This window comes from Ursus maritimus, unplaced genomic scaffold, assembly GCF_017311325.1.
Source record: "Ursus maritimus isolate PB19 unplaced genomic scaffold, ASM1731132v1 scaffold_14, whole genome shotgun sequence".
In the NCBI taxonomy this organism is placed as follows: domain Eukaryota; kingdom Metazoa; phylum Chordata; class Mammalia; order Carnivora; family Ursidae; genus Ursus; species Ursus maritimus.
The window spans coordinates 5,075,540-5,098,578 of NW_024423786.1; the positions used below are offsets into that span (position 1 = coordinate 5,075,540).

Here is a 23,039-nt window from a genome sequence, read left to right on the forward strand (position 1 = left end):
CTTTTTTTAAAAAAGAGAGAAAGAAAGAGAGGCTTTCAGTGGATTCGCCGAAGCGGGTTTACCCAACTTGGGCCCTGGGATCATCTCAGATACCCAGTGAAGAGAATTCCCAGGAAGGCTCAGCTGCCTCTCAAACTATCTCCAAAGTGTTAATAAAGAACCTTAGTAAATTGACTCTCAACCCTAGTACCAGACTCCTTCCCCTTTACCAGAATATCCTCCCCGGCAACAGGATAGAGAGAAGAAACCACAGGGGCTTCTTGACCGCATTCTCAGCAGCAGGACGGGAGGTGGAGTATGGACTTTCCTAACTGCTTGGAAAGAAAGGATGGAAAGGATGATGCAATTGATTCAATACCAGCGCTGCCTCAACCAGCGGTCCATGCTTCAAAAAAGATCTTACAGAAGGAAACTGAGGGTGAATCAAGAGTGGGAAGATTTAGATGTAGCTGTCATTATTGCCTGTATCATAGAGATCTTTCTGAGGATACCAGCATGGAGAATAAGTATGACATGCAGCCAATGTAAACATACTTTATTCTTGTACTGTTTCTTCTTGCTAGTAATTTTAGGATCATTATGCAGCAGCTTGGGAAAGCAGCTCTGTGTTAGGACAAACTGTCCAATATTTTGATAATGTATGATATAAGCTGCCTTTTTTGTATCTTTTCCACCTTGATACCAGTAATTTGTGAGGAATCCTGTAGTTTACGTTTGAATGACTTCAGTATACTTTCACTTTTTTATTTGACCTAAGGAAACAACAGGTTTGAGTGTTGCCTGTGTGTTTGAGAAGCCTGAAGTCATTAAGATAAAACCTAACATCAGATTGGAAGCCAAGTAACTTGTGCAGAAGGACTACACAGAAAACTTCAGGTGGTTTGGTTAGAGCATAATTAGGGCAGGATGCATATGCTAGATTTTCTGGTTTTCAAAAATTATAATAAAAATTTTTTGATGTGCTATTTAAATTTCCAGTAGCAAATGTGTAGAGAATCTTATTAAAACTTATTTGGGGAAAAAAGCGGGGGGAAAGAAAGACAATCATAAGGAAAAGAAAATATATTTACAGTACCACACTGCAGGTATTGAAAAAAATTCACATGTAAGTATACTGACGCAGTTCAAACCCATGGTTTTCAAGGGTCAACTGTATATAGGTTTTTAAATTTAACATAAATGGAATCACACTAGATAAGATGTTCTGCAAGGTGCCTTTTTCATTTTGTCTCAAATGTAGTTATTGATTTCCAAAGCAGATTTACCATTTTATATTCCTACCAGCAGTGTACAAGAGTTCCGTTGTGCAAATCTATATAATTCTTTTTGCTATCATAAGTATTACATAAATTAAAGCTCTGTTTATTTAGCCACTCCACTGTAGAAGCACATTTTTGAGTTGTTTCCAAATTTTCTCAGACCTAAATAGTGCTGCAACAAACATCTTTGTGTATGATGTTTCCTTGAGCTCACGTGGGTATATTTCTCTAGACTAGAAGTAGAATGACTGAATCAAAATCTTTCTGGGTGGAATGTTACCTTCTAAGGTGTGTTTTTGTTATTGACAGCTATCACATAACCTTATATACAAGAAGTAGCTGGGCCACTGATTAGCTCAGTTGTTAATTCAGTAAGCACTCATGGAGTACTACTTTGTGACCCTTCCTCTTGGAGGTTTTCACTTCCTTCAGACGCAGTACCCCCTTTTTATTGCAGTATTTCTTAATGACCTTTTACTGTGCCAAAATGATACTCATATTAAATATACCCATTCATACAGAAATAACTTTTTAAAAAGACAGTTTAGTACAATAACTATTTTCAAAAGAAGCAATTTATTATAAAGTAATATGTATTTCATGTAAATGCTCAGTCACAGCTATCATAGAAGATGTATTGGAGGATTCTGATAGTTCCACATACTTAAATAAATTATGACTTAAGAGTAGTAAGAAGATGAAGTTATTTTGTAAATGAAATACAGATTGTGCGGACTTAGAATAAAATTAGCGTTACAATGAATAAGACTAAACTGACTTGTAGTATGGTAAGAGAAAAAGAGTTGACAAATGGAGTTGTCGAAAACGAGAAAGTGAAGAAGTATGATGGACCTTATGTGGAAGTATTGTGCCAAAATAATTTCCTGTGGTATGTATGTCTTAGGACAGAATAGTAACGTTCTATCTTAGAAAACATCTCCTTTCGTAAAATCTCACTGCATTTGAGATGTGTACCTTTAGTGTCTGATACCTTAGAAAGACTCTGGAGATTGTATCCTTTTATTGGTCACAGGAAATGGGGGATTAGAAATGAAACCATTTTGTCTATAAACAAACAATGAACATCTGCTATAGGAGGACATAACATCTTAGGGTGATAGGTTCAGCTCTACTCATTTGATTTCCTCCAAAATTATAATAGGAAAGCTCTGTATTTATATAATGCATTGTACTTTATTGCCTCATTTTAATCCTCCCATTATCCTGTGAATTAAGAGATATCAACATCACATTTACAAATGAGTAAACAAAGGCTTTGAACAATTAAGGGATTTGTCCAAAGCCACCCAGACAGGAGCTAGTGTTCTAAGTGTAATGAGTTTCCCTGTAACTAGCTGCCTACCGGGATGATTCAGTTTAGATTTGTGATTGCAGAAATACAGCCTAGTTTTAAAATATCTTCAGTAGGCAAGGAGAATTCCTTCTCACAGTACAATTTTATATATCATCTTATGAAAAAAATATTTTCTTGAATGGGTAGAAAAGGAGTTTTTCTTTTTAAAATGAAGAAAAGTATGGAGAACACTCATTATTTCAGCCTTGGGGTGGAAAAATAAGATCGTTCATAATACCAAATTCTAACAATATTTGCTGGTTTTAAAAGGTAACTTTTTTGGAAATAGGGTTTTTTTTTTTAATTGATTATAAAAGTGGTAAAACAGTCTGGAAAATTTGAAACAGAGAGAAGGAAGCCATATTTCTACAATTTTACACATCTCTCACTATCATTTTATTACTTTATCCCTTCCTTGTATAACCATTCTACCTCTGTCACTCTTTATCCTTCTTATGGTTACTTTTCTCCAAAGTGCTCATCATTATCTGACAAACATAGAAACTTCTTTGTCACAATAGAACGTAAAGTGCAGAAAGGCAGGAACTTTGTTTCATTTGCTGTTGTCTTCCCAGTGTTTAAAACACTTTCCAGTGTGTAGAACACAGTAAGCACTTAGTACTAAGATTTCTTTATTGGGTGCCTGGGTGGCTCAGTCAGTTAAGCATCTTGACTCTGAATTTTGACTCAGGTCATGATCTCAGGGTCATGAGATCGAGCCCTGCGTCAGGCTTCACGCTTAGCAGGGAGTCTGCTTGGGAGTTTCTCTCTCTCCCTGTGCCCCTCCCCTTGCATGCATGTGTGTGCGTGCTCTCTCTCTCTCTCAAATAAATAAATAATCTTTTTAAAAATTTCTTTTATTGAATGAATAAAATTTTTTTGGTCTTTTTTTCTCATGCATGTCATCATTTGTAATCAGAGCGTGCACACAACTTCGTAGTGTGATTTCACAGAATAAATGTAAATATCCTTTCCACAGGTTGCTACATAGCCTGCATGACGAACATTTTTCATAGCTACATAATATTGTATCATAGCTACATAATATTGTATCAAGGGAGCATAGTATAACCCATCTCCTAGTTTGAGACATTTCAGTTGCTTCTGACCTTTGGGTTAAATATATCCATTCTTTACCAGTCAAGGGGCCCAAAGCAAATAAGAACAAAAACCAGCTGTTGCTGGGACACCTGGGTGGCTCAGTCAGTTGGGTGTCTGCCTTAGGCTCGGGTCGTGATCCTAGGATCCTGGGATTGAGCCCCAGGTCAGGCTCCCTGATGGGTGGGGGGTCTGCCGCTCCCCCTTCTTGTGCTCTCTCACTTGCTCTGTCAAATAGATAAGCTTTAAAAAACAAAATGAAACAGCTATTGCGGACTTAAACAAAAATGGGCTTCTTGAAAAACATTGAGTTAAAATATGTCTGAGGATAGGGGCGCCTGGGTGGCTCAGTCGTTAAGTGTCTGCCTTCGGCTCAGGGCATGATCCTGGCATTCTGGGATTGAGCCCCGCATGAGGCTCCTCCACTGGGAGCCTGCTTTTTCCTCTCCCACTCCCTCTGCTTGTGTTCCCTCTCTTGCTGTCTCTCTCTCTCTCTCTCTCTCTCTCTCAAATAAATAAAATCTTTAAAAAAAATATATATGTCTGAGGATAGATGGATGGATGGATTGGATTAACTTGACAAAGTTACCAGGAAGGCTAGAAAAAGTAGCTTTGCAGCTAGGAACTGCACACAGATCTCACTAAAGAGCCAGTTTGGTGAAGCTGTGACTGCACACCACAACACTGCCAGGTTGGCCACGGGGCTTTTTCTGTTGCCAGTGCAGAGTCTTCGGCTTCAACATCTGATTGAACCCCTGCCCACTAGGGGAAGCTAGGCCTGCAGGTATCTGGCATTTTCTGCTTCTACAGTTGAAGGTGGGCTCGACTTCATCAGGACTTTTGAGAGAGGGAATTTCTATATTCCTTAGAAAAATAATTTAGGAGCATGCACTGATAAAGCCATTTCTGTATATACGATAATTTGGATTTCTATATTTAGGATAAGGTGGATTCCCAGAAGTAGAATCACCAGGTCAGAGAGCATGAACAGATTTTTATGATGAGAAGAGTAGACCTTTTGGCTTAAACAGTTGGGCCTTGGAGTTTTTTCTTCCTTATATTAATCTTTCCTTTTACACATCATTTATTGGCTTTGCTAAATGTTATCTTTCTTAGAGCTTTAAATACTTGTTGAGTTGGAGGGACTTTTAGTCTCCCTTTTTATAAAGGAGTGTCCTCTCCCCCCGCCCCCGGATTAATTTTTCCCTTTTGGGTTCGGGTGCCTAGGTTTATGCTAGAATCTGAAAAATAGGTGGCATAAGCCTTTAACTTAGATTGTTTTAAGTTAGTACATATACAAACTTGTGGAGTAGAAATTCATTTATAACACTGAACTTATTTTTTTTTTAATTTCATTCTTCTCAGTTCCCCCTTCTCATCCTGTATTAAAGTTAATATCCATAAAGCCTCTTCTTACCACCACACCCCCTCAGGCTTTCATTTGTTTTGTTTTGGTGATTGGCCAGCCTTCACTTCAAATTATTTCTTTGTCCAGGTACTAAAACAGGCAGTGAGTCCCTTGTCAAACAGAAGGCTTAGAGGCAGGTGCTCTGAGTATTAGTTATAGCCCCACCTCAACTGTGACCTCAGGAGCTCGCTTTCCTCTATAGCCTTGGGGGAGGGCTGAGTCTGAGTCTTGAAGCCTTTTGAGTGGCCAATTATTGCGCCCTCATTTGCAAGGACTATATGTGCTCACCTTCCTGCCAGAATGGGAGGCTGCAGAGGCAAGAACTCTAACCTGAATTCACATGCCTGGCACACGTTGGGTGGGTGTAGTAAAATATTTGTTAAATGAGCCGGGTGCTGTTTTTCTTATAATTGTTTTGTATGTAATGTAGATTGTTATGTTGCTTTTCTTTTGAATAGAGTAGTAACTTGCAAAGACCCCGTATCTTCAAAAATGATGTCTTGATGTACTATGAAGTTCAAAATGCTATATGCAGAATATGGTGTATCTGAATTCTCCAAATCTTCCCTCTACTCTTTATAGTTTTAAAACTGTTTTGAGTTGGTTGGATTCCATGGTAACATGCTCAGGAGCTCTGGAAAGGTGGTCTTTAAGGGGAAGCCAGTGAGGATGGGGGGGGGGGGATGGTGCATTTAGCAAAGGCAACAATCTAGGTGAAGGGAGAACTTTGTAAAGCCAAGTACACCTTCCTTAGAAGCAGTTAATCATATTATTAGACAAACTGCCTCAGCAGCTGGGGAAACGGCAGGAACATGTCAATTTTGCTTCCTTGGTTACAGGGAGTGATAGTGTACTTGACCTTCAGCAAGCAGGGTCATAGAGAGGGCATCTTTAAACAGCTCTGTCTGGTTTGGGTGAATGGAACCTGTGTACTGGCAGTTTGAAAGCAAATGCTTGAGTTTCCCCCAGCCAACCCTTGGCCCTTTTGGTTGGGCTCTCTGGCCGGGGAGGTTGCTGAGGGAAAATGTAAATAAAGCTGCAGGGAGCCATTGGCATGGTAAGTCTAAGTGTCCTAAAAAAAAAAGACTGCAATTTTGTTTTCGTTCTCTGTTTCTGGTAGAAGCCTCCTTGTAATGCAGTGTATTTCATAGGTACTTGTTTTTAGAGCAATTGGTAAAATAGCAGGGGGATCAGGAGAGGCTGGATTTAGATACCTATTATGTATTTTGAAGGAATTCAATTTAGTGTATGTTGCTGTGCTTAGCACCTAACAAATTATGTCTTCATAGGAACTTGTATTTGAGTATGCTGGGTAAATTCAGGTGGGGCAAAAGCTGCTTGCTTATTTGTTGTTTTCAACAGGTTAACCTTCTTGTCAACAGGGAGTGGCTCTTAAACATCTTATTGTTTTTACATAATGTGGCTAGTGATTGTTGACTGTTTGGATCTTTGTTTTCGTGCCAAGAAATATAGGGCTGTGATTTTATATTTTTAAACATATTATCAACTGGAAGATTTAAAACTGATTAATCAGTTCTGATATAAATGAGGCTGACTTGTCATGTTCAGGTTTAAATCCTTCATTGACTCCAGTATAAAAAAGAGTCTGACTTACCAGTCATCAGGAAAATTTATTTGTTAGGAACACAGCACTCTGGCATTGTAAGGTCCTAATCCTTTGTATGAGGGGAGGGATGAGCACTTTCAAGACCGGCAGCCTCCTGTGGATTCCTCTCTCTATGCGCAGTTGCAGCACAAAGAGGACTTAACTCTTTGCCCATTGACCCTTCACTACACTTATTACTTAAATGGCCCTTTGAAATAAGAATAAAAGGAGGATGTGGTACATTTTAGTTCAGGCTGAAGGTATCCCATGGCTGAAACCCTTTACCCTACTTAGGTATTTACATTGTTCATTATTTCGCTGGGAATGTTTAGAAGTCAGAAGTTTGTGGTTGAGATTTGTAACGTATTAGGTCTGCATGATCTTTTTTTTTCCACGGGGTGTGAACTTGGTTGCCCTATTAGTAACCCATGGGAATGTTGCAGCCAAAACTCAGAATAAATTATGAATTTAGGGATTCTAAATATTTGCTCCTTAGCTCAATGCTGTGGGCATTCTCTTCAACCTAGATGTCCATCTTTTAGCATGTAAACCACAGAAATTCTTCCTAAGAACTTTTTCCTTTAAAAAATGCTACCAAAGCAGTGTCATCTTATGATGGAATAGAGAAGGTTCTCACTCCAGGGTAAAAATGTATGAACTTTCTTAGCAGCCTCATAAACCCAGGTGTGTCAGTAAAAGCCTGTGCTCCTTGGGTTTATGTAATAAACTGCCAAAGCAGGTGTCGTGCCGTATCTGCAGGATGTCTGATTAGCAGACAGGCATGAGAGTAGAATAAAAGAAGAGAAGGTCTAGGCAGAGTCCCAGGATCAAGGACCATGAAACAGACTTCTTACTCATTCCTGAAGTTAATAAATGTTCATTCACTAAGCAGTCATTGTGGCCCTAAAATGAACCTGACCTTGGGAGTAAAAGGAGAAATAGAAAACGTTTCATACTGCCCTCTGAGGTAGACTTAACCAGGCAGTTACAGGAGGTGCCTTGTGGAGAGTGCTAAGATGCAGGAGCTCTGGGCACCCAGAACAGGACCTGTATTATCAACTTGGGGGATCAGGAGAGGCTGGCTTGTGGAGCAAGGCTTTTATTAAACTCTTTAGACAGTAAACATTTGTGTGTCGGGCACACAACTTTTTTCAAGATTTTATTTGTTTGTTTGTTTGTTTGTTTGACAGAAAGAGCAAGCGAGCATGTGCACAAGCAGGGGGAGCCGCAGAGGGTGAGGGAGAGAGAAGTAGGCTTCCCGCTGAGCAGGGAGCCCGATGCAGGACTCTATCCCAGGACCCTGGGATCATGACCTGAGCTGGAAGGCAGATGCTTAGCATGGTTTACTTTAGAAAAGATGCAAAATAGAACAGCTGATTTTACCCATTAGGTGTGAGTGCGTCAGAGACCATGCCCTGGAAGGTCTATGTCCAAACATACTTTCACATCCTGCTTGCTCATGGTTTGAGTCCTTTAGGAATAGCCATTTTCCTGTTAAAATGCAAGTGTTCTGGCCAGGGTATAAGGCACACCTGGGTGTTGCCGGGCATTTATACTTCAGTATGGACTAATGATCTTGTCCTTTGCAACTTGAGTGGATTGAAGGAGGAGAAAGTAGACTAAGGCTGAGGGCCCAAGCCTGACATCAGTACTGGAAAGGTAGGCAGGAAAGGATGGAAAGGAGATGCTCCCACTAGTTATTTTGCATCAATATTTTTATGTCCTATTTCTAAATTGGCCGTGCTAAATGATATTCAGCAATATGCTTCTGGAAAAAAGTAGATTCCTCACCTAGATGTATACTTAAAATATCAGGCTCTGAATTCATACAGCTGCAAGAATTTCTGAGCAGTCCCATTGTGGCATCACTTCGCCTTCAAGCCAGATCATATCAGACTGCCCCTGGTGCCACCAGAACACACCTCTCTAAAGGTCACAGGGGATCCTAAATATTTTTCCATTAACCTGTCACCTCCAGAGTTAAGGATTCCTCTGCTAAATTCAAGGGATATTTTGGGTTGTTCATCTAATCTAAATTTGTTACTGAGCTACTGGGAGCCCATTGCCAACATGACCCAAACCCCTTCCAGGCAAATTTGTAGAGGCCCTTGGGCTTCTCATACAAAAGGAATTATAAAATTTATAAGCATATCCTTTAACAGGTGAGGGAACCAGGGTCTAAGGAGTTAAACTGTAGCTCACACAGAAGTTGGCAAAGATCAGTCTTAGCACCCAATCTGTGCTGCTTCCACTGTAGCCGTCCGTCTTCCCCGGCACGTACTCTTACGGCAGAACCACTTTTGATGGCTCTGCACACGCAGCATGCAGCAAGCTCTAGGGGAGCAGAGGGTTACTGCATAGCAGCTTCAGCTGAAGCATGGACAACAGTCTCTTTTGGCTTACTGACATAGAAAGCTTCTTTGAGACCTTATGAAATACTTCTGAATACTATTATTCTTTTAAATAAACTTTATTGTAGTGTACATAAGTTCACAATTCATAAGTGTGTAACACAATGAATTATCACACAGAGGACATGTCCATGTAAACACTGCTCAGGTTAAGAGCAGAATAGAGGGGTGCCTGGCTGGCTCATGAGTCGAGCCCCATGTTAGGCATACAGATTATTTAAAAAAAAATAAAATAAAAAGCAGACTAGAATTTCCTTCCTCCTTCCAATTACTGCCCCTCCTTTCTCCCTAATGGTGATGCATTATCCTGACTTCTTAAATAATTTTCTATTTGTTGATTTTATTCATTAAAAAAAAATGTAAGATCTCTGTTAAGATATAATTCATGTGTCATACAATTTACCTAAAGTGTATAATTCTGTGGCTTTTATTATATTCATAAGGTTGTGTAGCCATCACCACTATCCAGTTGCAGAACATTTTTCATTATCACAACAAGAAACTAAACCCTTTAGGTGTTACTCACTTACCCCCAATTTCCTTATTCCCCAGCCATAGGCAATCACTATTTACTTTCTGGGCTGTTTGGGGTTTTTTTTAACTTGCCTATTCTGGACATTTCATAGAAATGAAATCAGACAATCTGTGGCCTTTTATGTCTGACCTCTCACTCAGCACGTTTTCAAGGTTCATCCACAATGTAGTTTGACTCAGTACTTCATTCCTTTTTTTTTTTTTTTAAGATTTTATTTATTTATTTGCCAGCGGTGGCGGGGGGTACGGGAGAGTAAGAGAGCACAAGCAGGGGGAGTGGCAGGCAGAGGGAGAAGCCACTCCCCAATGAGCAAGGAGCCCGATGTGGGACTTGATCCCAGGATCCCGGGATCAGGACCTGAGCCAAAGGCAGATGCTTAACCAACTGAGCCACCCACGCATCCCACTTCATTCCTTTTTATGGCTGGATAATGTTCATCGTATGATACCACATTTTATTTATCACTTGATAGACATTGGGTTGTTTCCATTTTTTGACTATTATGAATAATGCTGCAATGAACATTTATGTACAAGTTTTTGTGTAGGCAGATGTTTTTATTTCTCTGGCGTATATACCTAGAAGTAGAATTGCTAAATAGTATGACAGCTCTTACGTTTAACCATTTGCAGAACTGATAACTTTTTCCAAAGTGTCCATACCATTCTGTATTCTCCCCAGCAGTGTATGAGAGTTTCAGTTTCTCCACATCCTTGCCAACTCTAATTATCTTTCTTTTTTATTGTAACCATCCTGATGGGTGGAAAGTGGTATCTTCATGTGGTTTTGATTTGCCTTTCCCTAATGACTAATGATGTCAAGCAATTTTCGTGGGCTTATTGGTCATTTGAATATTTTCTTTGGAGAAATGTTTGTTCAGCTCCTTTTGCCCATTTCTAAATTTTTCTTGGTATTCTTATTACTGATTATAAGACTCCTTTATATGTTCTTGATACAAATCCCTTATCAGATATGTGATTTGCATATATTTTCTCCCATTCTGTGGGTTACTTTTCCTTTTCTATATAGTGCCCTTTGAAGGACAAAACTTTTTCATTTTGACAAAGTCCATTTTGTGTATATTTATTTTGTTTATTGTGCTTTATGTGTAATAGTAAGAAATTATTGCCTAATTCAGGGTTAAGAAGCTCTACGCCAAGTTTTCTGATTTTTGTATATGATGTAGGGTTGAATTTTTTTTAAAGATTTATTTGAAAGAGAGCATGAGCCTGAGTTGGGGAGGGGCAGAGGGAGAGAATCTCAAGCAGATTCCCCACCAAGCACAGAGCCTGGTGGCCCAGTCCCATGACCCTGAGATGGTGACCTGAGTCAAAATCACAAGTCGGATGCTTAACCTGCTGAGCCATCCTGGTGCCCATTATATTTTTTTTATAATAAGAAAAAAAAAGAATTTTCTGTCCAAGGAGAGCTTCACTATTACAGTTTTATCATATGTAACAACAATATTTATACACTGTTTATAACTCAGGCTTTAGAAAAATTTTCAGGAAGCTTGTGATAATAGTAATAGTTACTGTGTGTTGAATGGAATTAATACTTAACATATTATTCATTAACCTTCACATCAGTCTCAAAAAGTAGTCATAATATGTCCATGTTAAATTCGAGGAAACTGAAGTTTAGAGGGTTTAAGTCACTTGCTCAGCGTGACAGTACATATTTCAGAGCCCAGGTCTGGTGATTCCATAGCCTGTGGTACTCATATTATGTTGATTGCTTTAAAATGTCTTACAGGTAAAGTATCTAAATCAGAAAGTCAGCATATTATTCTATCAGTTAAGAATTCCATATATCTGAAATTGGAAAGATTAACTTGCAGGGTAATAATAGATTCAACCAAAATTCTAAATGTTCATTACTAAAGAAGGATTTAATGAATGTGCTCTGTTAAAGTGACTGGCTAGTCTTTTCTTCATAATTACAAATAAACAGAGCTAGCAAATATGTGTACATGGATACTGGGAGATGTATTTTGTAGGATTTGCCTATCCTGCCTATATCTTAGCTCAGAAGTAATTTATATGAAGCATTTTGTGAACTAAACATCATTATGAGAATATTGTATTCTGTTGTCTTTATAATGTGATCTTTTTGGTTGGTAAAATTAATGCTATAAAAGAAAATATCTTTTCATAACTACCCCCAGCAATTCATCAATTGTGATATGCTTTATAAAACTGAGATCTGTTTCACTTACCATAAAATTCACCCTTTAAAAGTATATAGTTTTGAGGTACCTGGCTGGCTGAGTTGGTAAAGCATGTGACTTTTGATCTCAGGGTTGTGAGTTCAAGCTCCACATTGGGCATAGAGCCTATTAAAAAAAAAAAAAGGTATATAGTTGAATGGTTTTTGATACATTTGCAATGTTATACAGCCAACGCCACTAATTCCAGAACATTTTCATCATCTCCCAAAGAAACTCCATACCTATTAGCAGTTATTACCCCTTCCTTCATCCCCTCTGTCCTGGGAACCACTAATCTACTTTCTTTAGCTATGGATTTGCCTATTACAAACATTTTATATGAATGGAATCATATAATATGTGTTTTTTTATGACTGATTTCATCCATGTTGTAGCATGTATCAGTAGTTTATTTCTTATTACTAAATAATATTCCATAGCATGGATATACCACTTTTTTTTTTTTTAAGATTTTATTTATTTATTTGACAGAGAGACAGCCAGCGAGAGAGGGAACACAAGCAGGGGGAGTGGGAGAGGAAGAAGTAGGCTCCCAGTGGAGGAGCCTGATGCGGGGCTCGATTCCAGAACGCTGGGATCATGCCCTGAGCCGAAGGGGGACGCTTAACAACTGCGCTACCCAGGCGCCCCCACTTTTTTTTTTTTTTTTTTTTAACCCATTCATCAGTTGATAGTCATTTGGGTGGTTTCTACTTTTGAGCTATTACGGATAATGCTAAGCATTGCTATACAAATTTTTGTGTGGCCATGTGTTTGCTTTTCTCTTGCGTATATACCTAGGAGTGAAATGGTTGGTTCATAATTAACTTTTGAGGATTGGTGAGACTGTTTTCCAAAGAGGCTGTACCATTCTGTATTCCTGCTAGCAGTGTATGAGAGTTCCAGTTTCTTCACATCCTCATCAGAATAACATTTGTTATTTTCTGGTTTTTCGGATAGTAACCATCCTGGTGTGTATGAGATGGCATTTCGATGTAATTTTGATTTTTATTTCCATAATGATTAGTAGTGATGTTGAGTAGCTTTTCATGTGCTTAGTGGCTGTTTGTGTATCTTCTGTGGAGAAATGTCTATTCAAGTACTCATTTTTTATTTGGGTTAGGTTTTTTATGTCATCAAGTTTTAGGAGTTCTTTATATATTCTGGGTATTGCAGTTTTAGGTCTTTAATTTAGATTTTTGATCCATTTTGAGTAAATTTTTGTATATGGTGTTAGATAAAGGTACAACTTCATTCTTTTGCATGTGGATAGACAGTTTTTCCAGCACCATTTTTTGACTGTCCTTTCCCCCAATAAGTGATCTTGACACACCTATCAAAAATCATTTAACCATTGTATGCCAGGGTTTATTTCTGGGATCTCTATTCTGTTCCTTTGGTCTGTATGTCTGTCTTTATACCAAAATCACACTGTTTTGATTATTTTCACTTTGTAGCAAAACCAGGAAGTGTGAGTTCTCCAGCTTTGTTCTTTTTCAAGGTAGTTTTAGCTACCTGCTTAGAGTCCCTTGAGATTCCATATGAAATTTGGAATGGGTTTTTCTGTTTCTGCAAAAAAACATCATTGGGATTTTGACAGGTGTTGCATTAAATCTGTAGATCACTTTGTAATATTGACATCTTAGCAATATTAAGTCTTTCAATCCATGAACGCAGAATATGTTTCCATTTACTTCTGTCTTTAATTTCTTTTAGCAGTGTTTTGTAGATTTTATTGTAGAAGTCTTTTTTACCTCTTTGGTTAACTTAATTGCTAAGTAATTGATTCTTTTTGATGCTATCACGATGGAATTTTTTTTTGTAATTTCCTTTTCAGATTGTTCATTGTGTATAGAAATGCTACTGATTTTTCTGTGTTGACTTAGTATCCTGCTGCTTTGCTGAATGTATTTATTCTAACAGACTTTTTGGGAGGGAGGGGGGATCTTTAATCATATAATTTGCAAGCAGATCATTTTACTTTTTCCTTTCAAATTTGGATGCCTTTTCTTTCCTTTTCTTCCCTAATTGCTCTGGCTAGAACTTCCAGTACTAGATTGAGTAGAAGTGGTGAAAGCAGGCATCCTTGCCTTGTTCTGATCTTAGAGGAAAAACTTCCAGTCTTTCACCACTGAATGTGATATTCACTGTAAGGTTTTCATACATGATTTTTAAAATGTGGAGGTACTTTCCTTCTATTCCTAGTGTTTTTATCATGAAAGGGTGTTGAATTTTGTCAAATGCTTTTTCTCCAGCTATTGAGGTGATTGTGTGATTTTTCCCCCCTTAATTCTGTTAATGTGGTGTATCACATTGATTTTGTATTTTGAAACATCCTTGCGTTATAGAAGTAAATCCTACTTGATGTCATGGTGTATAATTATTTTAGTATGTTGCTGAATTCTGTTTGCTGATATTTTGTTGAGGATTTTTACATTGGCTCATAAGAGATACTGGTCTATAGTTTTCTTGTAGTGTCTTTGTCTGGCTTTGTTACCAGCCTCATAGAATGAGTTAGGAAGTAAGTGTTCCTGTTCAGTTTTTTGGTAAAGTTTGAGAAGGCTTAATGTTAGTTTTTCCTTAAAGGTTTGGTAGAAATCACCAGCGAAGCCATCAGGTCTCCAGGGGTTCTCTTTGTGGGGAAATTTTTGACAATTGATTCAGTCTCCTTCATTGTTATAGATCTATTTGTATTTTCTGCTTCTTCATGATTTAGTCACGGTAGGTTTTATGTTTCTTGGTCTTTGTCCGTCTGATCTAGGTTATCCAATTTGTTGGCATACAGTTGTTCATAGTATTCTCTTTAATCCTTACAGTTCTGTAGAATTGATAGTAATGTCCTCACTTTCATTTCTGGTTTTAGTAATTGGCGTCTTTTCTCTTTTTTTTTTCTTTAGCCCATCTAGCTATAGGTTTATCAATTTTGTTGATCTTTTCAAAGAACCAGCTTCTGGTTTAATTGATTTTTCTCTGTTGTTTTTCTGTATTTTATCTCTGCTATAATTTTTATATTTTATAATTTTTATTATTTCCTCTCGCTAGTTTTGGGTTCACTTTATTCTTTTTCTAGTTCATTAAGTTGTAAAGTTAGGTTGTTCATTTGAGATCTTTCTTGTTTTTTAACCAAAGCATTTATAGCTTATAAATGTACCCCTTAACACTGCTTTCACATTGTCCCATAAGTTTTTTTGTTTTCATCTACCTGTAAGCTTTTTCAAATTTCCCTTATGATTTCCTCTTTGATCAGAATGTGTTGTTTAATTTCCACATATTTGAAACTTTTCCTGGTTCCCTCTCTTGATGATTTCTTTCTTTTTTTTTTTTTTTTTTAAGATTTTATTTATTTATGTATCAGAGAGACAGCCAGCGAGAGAGGGAACACAGCAGAGGGAGTGTGAGAGGAAGAAGCAGGCTCCTAGCAGAGGAGCCCGATGTGGGACTCGATCCCAGAACGCCAGGATCACGCCCTGAGCCGAAGGCAGACGCTTTAACGACTGCGCTACCCAGGCGCCCCTCTCTTGATGATTTCTAACTTCATTCCCCTCTAGTCAGAGAAAATACTTTGTATGTTATCTGTTCTTTAAAATCCGTTGAAGCTTAACTTAAGGACCCACATGGTCTGTCCTAGAGAATGTCCCATATGCACCTGAGAGATTTTTCTGGGTATTTCTTGTTTTCTGGGAAGAGTGTTTTTGTTTTGTGTTTTTTTTAAGATTTTATGTATTTATTTTTGGCAGGGGCACAGAGAGAGAGCATGAGCAGGGAGAGCAGCAGTCTGAGGGAGAAGCAGCCTCCCCGCTAAGCAAGGAACCCAATGACTCAATCCCAGGACCCTGAGATCAGGACCTGAGCCAAAGGCAGACACTTAACTGACTGAGCCCCCCAGGCGTCCCTGGGTAGAGTGTTCTGTACAGTATGTTAGATACGGTTGGTTTATTGTGTTAAGTCTTCTATATCCTTACATATATTCTGTCTGATTGTTCTGTCCATTATTGAGATTAGGTTATTGAAGTCTCCAGTTGCAGAACTGTTTCTCCCTTAAGAAGGGAAACAGTTACACCTTCTTGCTATATTGAACCTTTTGCTAATATATAGTGTCCTTTGTCTCTTGTAACCTTTAAAAATTTGGTCTATCTTGTTTGATACTAGTGCAGCCACGTGTGCTCTCTTGGTTACTATTTGTATGGAATATCTTTTTCCTTCCCTTCATTTTCAGTTTGAATTTGTACCAGCTTAACTTCAGTGACATACAAAAACTTTCCTCCTTGAAGCTCTGTTCTTATCCCTTTTGGTTGTTGATGTCACAAAATTACATCTTTATACATCGTGTGCCTCCAAATGTAAGCTAATAATTCTTTTAAATGCATTAGTTTTCTTTTTTTTTTTTTTTAAGATTTTATTTATTCAACAGAGATAGAGACAGCCAGCGAGAGAGGGAACACAAGCAGGGGGAGTGGGAGAGGAAGAAGCAGGCTCATAGCAGAGAAGCCTGATGTGGGGCTCGATCCCAGAACGCCATGATCACGCCCTGAGCCGAAGGCAGACGCTTAACCGCTGTGCCACCCAGGCGCCCCTAAATGCATTAGTTTTCTAAATTATGTTGAAAGCAAGATTTGGAGTTTCCAACCAAACTTATGATAATACTAGCTATGATAATGCACTAATAGGTTTTTTTTTTCTTTAAATGTACTAATCTCTTAAATCATGTAGGAAACAAAAAGCACATTACAAACCATTGTTAAAATAGTACAAGCTTTTATAATTACCCAGATATTTACCTTTTTTGAGATCTTTATTTCTCCAATTAGCTTCATATTGCTGTCTAGTGACCTTTATTTCACTGTGCAGAACTCCCTTGGGCATTTCTTGCAGGGTGGGTCTAGTGATCATGTTTTTGTTTATCTGGAAATATCTTAATTTCTTCCTTACTTTTGATGGACAGTTTTGCCAAGTATAAGATTCTTGGCTGACAGTTTGTTGTTGTTGTTGTTGTTTTGAGCACTTTGAATATATCACCCCGTTGTCTTCTGACCTCTACAGTTTCTGATGAGAAATCTGCAAGTAATATAATTCAGGTTCCCTTGTGTGTGGGAATTAGCTTCTCTCTTGCTGCTTTCAAGATTCTTTGTCTTTGTTTTTTGAAAGTTTGATTATAATGTCTTTGAGTTCCTCTTAGAGTTCATTGAGCTTCTTTTTTATATTTATGTCTTTCTTCAGATTTGGGGGAGTTTTGGGCCATTATTTCTTCAAATATTCTCTCTGCCCCATTCTCTCTCTCTGCTCCTTATGGACTCCTGCAGTGCATATGTTCGTCTATTTGTTGATGTCCATAGGCCCCTTAACACTCTGGTCACTTTTCTTCAGTGTTTTTGTTGCTGTTTTGTTTTGTTTTGTTTTGTTTTTAATTCTAATTTCCATTGTTCTATCTTCAAGGTTTTTTATTCTTCTGCTTGCTCAAATCCAACTTTGAATCCCACTAGTGAATTTTTCGTTTAGGTTATTGTACTTTTCAGCTCCAGAATGTTTTTAGTTTCTCGTCAGGTTTTTTCATCTCTTTATTGGTTCTGACTTCTGCCACATTTTCCTTTAGTTCTTTGAGTAACTTTTAGACAGTTGTTTTAAAGTCTTTGTCCAGTAGACCTGATGTCAGACCTTTTTAAGGGATCATTTCTATTGATTTATTTTTCTTTTAAATGGCCCATACCTTCCTGTTTCTTTGTATGCCTTGTGATTTTTTGTTGTTGTTGAAAACTGGATATTTGAATCTAATAACGTGGTAACTCTGGAAATCAGATTCTCCCCCCTTCCTAGGATTTGCAGGGTTTTGTTATGGGGTTTTTCTTTTTTTGTTTGCTTTTAATGTTGTAGTCTGTCTCAGTGCCAAGGATCATCCTGATGTGTAAACTTAAAGTCTTTTAAAGTCTTTTCTCTGGACATGTACCTTTCCCTGGACATGTACAGTCACTTTGTAATTTTCCCTGTATATGCATTTGCTTTCCAGTGTCCTTGTCTTTAATGTTGGGATCCCAAAAGAGGAAAAAGAAAAATGAGGGCGTAGGGAGAAATAATCCAACCCTTGGAATTGCTTAAGCTAGAGATGGAGGGGCTTGGAACAGGAGGAGGAAGAACAGCAACAGTGGCTGCCCCCTCTTTATCTGTACCTCTGTGATCAGAACTACCAGCGACTGGAGCATACATCCCCAATATTTGGAGGTCAAAGGTCCTTTTTGCCCACATAGGCTTGCATAAGCTGTATCAAGCTGTTTCAAGAACATGTGCACAGATGCTAGCTTCAGAGCAGAGGTGGAGGCTGGGCAACTGCTACTGTGCTAAGAGCTGAAATTGACAGAAATTAACTGTAATTTATTGTCCAAACCTTCCCCTAAAGTTGCAAGCCTTCAATATCAAATAGATTCCCAAGTCCCAAAATAGTTACATCAGACGGAGTCCACCAGTGCAGTAAAGGTTTAGGTGGGGAGGCAGATTCCTGGTGCTTCCTGCTCTGCCATCTTCCCAGAGTCCTCTCTCAAATTAATTTTTTCCTGTATAGTATGAGGGAGGGGTCCAGTGTCATTCTTATGTGTGTTGTGTTCAGATGCTTCATCACCATTTTTTGAAAAGACTCTCTTTTCTCCATTGAATTGTCATGGCACTTTTATGGAAAATCATTTGACCATGTATGTGAGGGTTTATTTTTGGGCTCTTTATTCTGTTTTATTGGTCTAAATATCTGTTTTTATACCAGTACCACACCATTTTGGTTACTCTAGCTTTATAATAAGTTTTTGCATCAGAAAGTGTGAGTCCCCTAACTCAAAACAGTTAGAGATTGTTTTGGCTCTTTTGGATCCCTTGGATATTCATATAAATTTTGGATCAGCTTGTCCATATATGTAATAAAAGCAGCTGGAATTTTGATAGCAGTTATGCTAAATCTGTAGAGCAGATTGGGTAGTATTGAGAGCTTAACAGTATTAATGTTCTGATCCATGAACACAGACATCTTTATATTTATTTAGTCCTTCTTTAATTTCTTTCAATGATGTATAGTTTTCAGAGTATAAGTCTTAACACTTCTTTTGATGTATTTATTCCTATTTTCAACGCTATGGTAAATGGGAATATTTCTTTAATTTCATTTTCTGGTTTTTCTTTGCAGCTGTATAGAAATACAGTTGATTTTTCTGTTGATCTTGTATCCTCCAACCTTGGGACTTATGTATTAGCTCTAATAGTTTTGTTGTTTTTTTTATAGGATTTTCTGTATGATCATGTCATGTCATGATTTTATCATCTAAATAGAGAGTATTCCTTCTTCCTTTCCAAGTCTGAATGCTTTTCTTTCTTTCTTTCTTTTTCTTCCCTAATTGCCCTCACTAGAACCTCCAATACAGTGTTGAGTACATGTGGCAAAGGCAGACATCTTTGTCTGGTTCCTGATCTTAGGAAGAAACCTGGTAGTGTCGGGGTGCCTGGGTGACACAAATGGTTGAGCAACTAACTCTTGGTGTCAACTCAGGTCATGAGATCGAGCCCCGTGAGGCTCTGTGCCGGGCATGGAGCCTACTTAAGATTCTCTCTCTCGACTATGGACTATGAGTAACAAACTGAGGGCTACAGAGGGGAGGGGGATGGGGGAATGGGATAGGCCGGTGACGGGTAGTAAGGAGGGCACGTATTGCATGGTGCACTGGGTGTTATACACAACTAATGAATCATCGAGCCTTACATCGGAAACCGGGGATGTACTGTATGGTGACTAACATAATATAATAAAAAATCATTATTAAAAAAAAAAAAAAGATTCTCTCACTCTGCCCCTCCTCCCAACCCCCCTTCACCCCACCCCCGCTCTTGCACATGCTCTCTCTCTCTCAAATAAATAAATAAATCTTTTTTTTTTAAAGAAAGCTATCAGTCTTTTACCATTAAGTATTGTGTTAGCTATATTTTATAGATACTCTTTTATCAGATTGAGAACTTTCTCCTTTTTTTTTAAAGATTTTATTTACTTGAGAGAGAAAAAGAAAATGAGATAGGGGGATACACTCCCCACTGAGCAGGGAGGCCAACGCAGGGCTCCTTCCCAGGACCTGAGATCAGACCTGAGCTGAAGGCAGATGCTTAACCAACTGAGCCACCCAGGGGCCCCAGATTGAGAACTTTGTTTCTAGTTAGTTGAATGCTTTTGTTGTGAAATGGTGTTGGGTTTTGTCAAATGGTTTTTCTGTGTCAATTGAGATGTTGAGGCTTTTATCCTCTATTATACAGTGTTATTACATTATATACGTATGGTGAGCCAAGCTTGTATTTCTGGGGTAAATCCCTACATGGTCATGGTATATAATTTTTTTTAAAGATTTTATTTATTAGCAAGAGAGAGAGAGAGAGCACGTGCACATGAGAAGGGAGAGGGGCAGAGGGAGAGGGAGAAACAGACTCCCCACTGAGCAGGGAGGCCAATGCAGGGCTCCCCAAGTTCATGACTTAAGCCAAAGGCAGCTGCTTAACCAACCAACTTAACCTGAGCCTCCCAAGTGCCCTCATGGTGTATAATTTTTTATATGCCTCTGGATTCAGTTTGCTGATGTTTTACTGAGGATTGTTACACCTATATTCATAAGAATATTGGTCTGTGGTTTTCTTTTCTTGTGATGTCTTTGCCTAGTTTTGGTTACATAGAATGAATTGAGAAGTGTTCCCTCTCCTGTTGTTTGGAAGTTTATAAAGCATTCGTTCATGATATCTTTTTTTTTTTTTTTTTTTTAAGGCAAGCATATGCGAACGTGGAGGGGCAGGGGAGAGGGAGAATCTTAAAAGGGAACCTTTTTTTTTTTTTTTAAGATTTTATTTATTTATTTATTTATTTATTTTTTTTTTTTATTTTTTGGCGAAACACATCGAAATGCTGCAGGAAGACTGCGCTCCAAGTGCCAAATGGGAGCCCTATGTGGGGCTCGATCCCAGGACCCTGGGATCATGACCTTAGCCGAAGGCAGACACTTAACCGACTGAGCCACCCAGGCACCCCTTAAGAGAGAATCTTAAGCAGGCTCCATGCCCAGTGTGGAGCCGACATGGGGCTTGATCTCATGACCCTGAGATCATGACCTGAGCCAAAATCAAGAGTCAGTCGCTCAACCACCTAAGCCACCCAATCACCCCATGGTATACTTTTATTCAAGGAAAAATAATAACTGCCCACTTCAGGTGCCCAGATGACCACTCAGAACCTTGAACCTTATCTTTGGTGGGTATTAACTAAATTCCAGACCTTTGTATAATTGATAGGCTTTTCCCAGCCCCATCCCAGTGGGACTGGAGGATTACCAGGACTCTTTCACAAGTAGTTTTTCAGTGTAGTGCTGTTTCTTTTTGCCATCCTTTGTGGTGTTATGAGAGCCTTTCTTCTGGAAACTGTCATCGTAAAGGAGTGTTTTACAGCTGGTTTTGGAGACCATGAAAACATTCAAAGGTCATTTCTAAAAAGTTACTCTAGCAGCTATTTATTTATTAAAGTTATATAGAGCAGATTTGAAATTCCTCTGTGTTTTTTGTGGGAATTTTTTTGTTTTATGGTGGGGGTGGTTATTTGTTTTTGCATTTTCAACATTAGAAATAGCTCTTTTAAGATTGTATTTTCTTACAGCCATCTGTGGCAATATCTCATTAGTTTTGTCATTTGTCATTCTGTGTACAACACCAGAACTACTCAACTTTATTTCTCAAAACCACAGTGAAAGCAAGAGGCATGCCCGAGACACCACTGGGCGTTTTTCTGAGCTCCCTTGTGATCCAGTCCACTTCTCCCCTATAGGTACCGCGGACACAGACCTCTCGGCCGGAATCTCCAGGGATGACCAGCCCCTCCCCGCGCATCCAGATAATCTCCACCGACTCTGCGGTAGCTTCACCTCAGCGAATTCAGGTACCTGCACCAATCCCACTTGGTTCCAGCCACCTGCCCAAAGGTAGTCCTGCCTTCTGAATTCTTTCCAGAACAAACCTGCCTTGGGAATTCACTAAGGAGTTGTGCTTCTTGGGCATCAAGTACAATACAACCTCATTTATTCTTTAAAAAAGAAAAAGTTTACATTGATTGAACTAACTTACCTTTAACGTAAAAGTCTAAACTCTTGTTTGAAACTGTTGGGATCAATGTACCATTTACATACTTAGGTGCTTCCAAATTGAGAGGCAGTATGTCCTAGTAGTGCCCCACTTTTTAGCTATTTTGATCTTGAAAATTAACTTTTCAGTGCCTCACTTTTTTTCATTTAGAAAATGTACATAAACTTCATAAGGTTAGTGTGAGGAATCAATGGGGTATTGCTTATAAAGTGCTTAGAACAGTGACTGGCCACATACTAATGTTCAATATGTACTAATTATCTATGTGCAATAATTATTGCTAGTATTATTGTTATTAACTAATTGGCATTCACTTATGATAGGTTTAGTCTTCCCCAGGGCTCTGAACCTGCCTCTGGCCCATTGAACAAAGAGAAGATGTGTGTATTGAAATCATGGTCAACAAGTTGGGAGGAAGGGATAATATGTTGATGGCACACAGATTAAAGATTCAAAGTTACCTCAACAAGCTGAATCAAAAGGCCAAACCAAAAAACAAAGATGAATGACAGAAAAAATATTAGTTACATAACACGAGTTTGAGAGAATACCAGGGTGGACAGGTAATTTGAGTGAATAAGTAAAAGGATTGCTTCATTCATAGTTTATTCCAAGTTCAGTATAAGTGAACAGGATGGTATCATAACTAGATAATTTCTGTAATGTTTACCTACTCTTTAAAGTGATTTTATGGACTATTATAAACTAAACAGAAGAGTTCTAATAAGTAAAATGAAAGACATTAAAGATTATATTCCCATTATGTATGTATTGCATAACATTTTATCATAAACACGGAAGCTCACATAAGTCATTTTAACTTCACACCAGTAGGAAACACGTATCTGAGTGTTTGGAAATTCAGAAATAATAGGCCCAGCATTAACAAGGTTTTACTATTCCTCAGAATTAGAAACTCTATAGCCAGATTATTTTTCCTCTTTTATTTTGTTCTTATTTGCTCATTATGACTTGAAAATGGGTCCTTTATAGTTTTGTGGAGTACGTGTTAGGATTCCGCTACAAAC

General features: G+C 38.4%; 1 protein-coding gene across 3 annotated transcripts in view; it reads left to right on the forward strand.

Annotated features, from left to right (window-relative positions):
• The window catches only part of NR2C2 (nuclear receptor subfamily 2 group C member 2), a 102,535-nt gene that overhangs the window by 34,288 nt on the left and 45,208 nt on the right, over positions 1 to 23,039 (forward strand). For all 3 annotated transcript variants that reach the window (XM_040628413.1, XM_040628414.1, XM_008697836.2), the window contains one exon: positions 21,698 to 21,808. In XM_040628413.1, the coding sequence (XP_040484347.1) occupies positions 21,698 to 21,808 (111 nt within the window). The remainder of the gene's footprint in view (positions 1 to 21,697; positions 21,809 to 23,039) is intronic.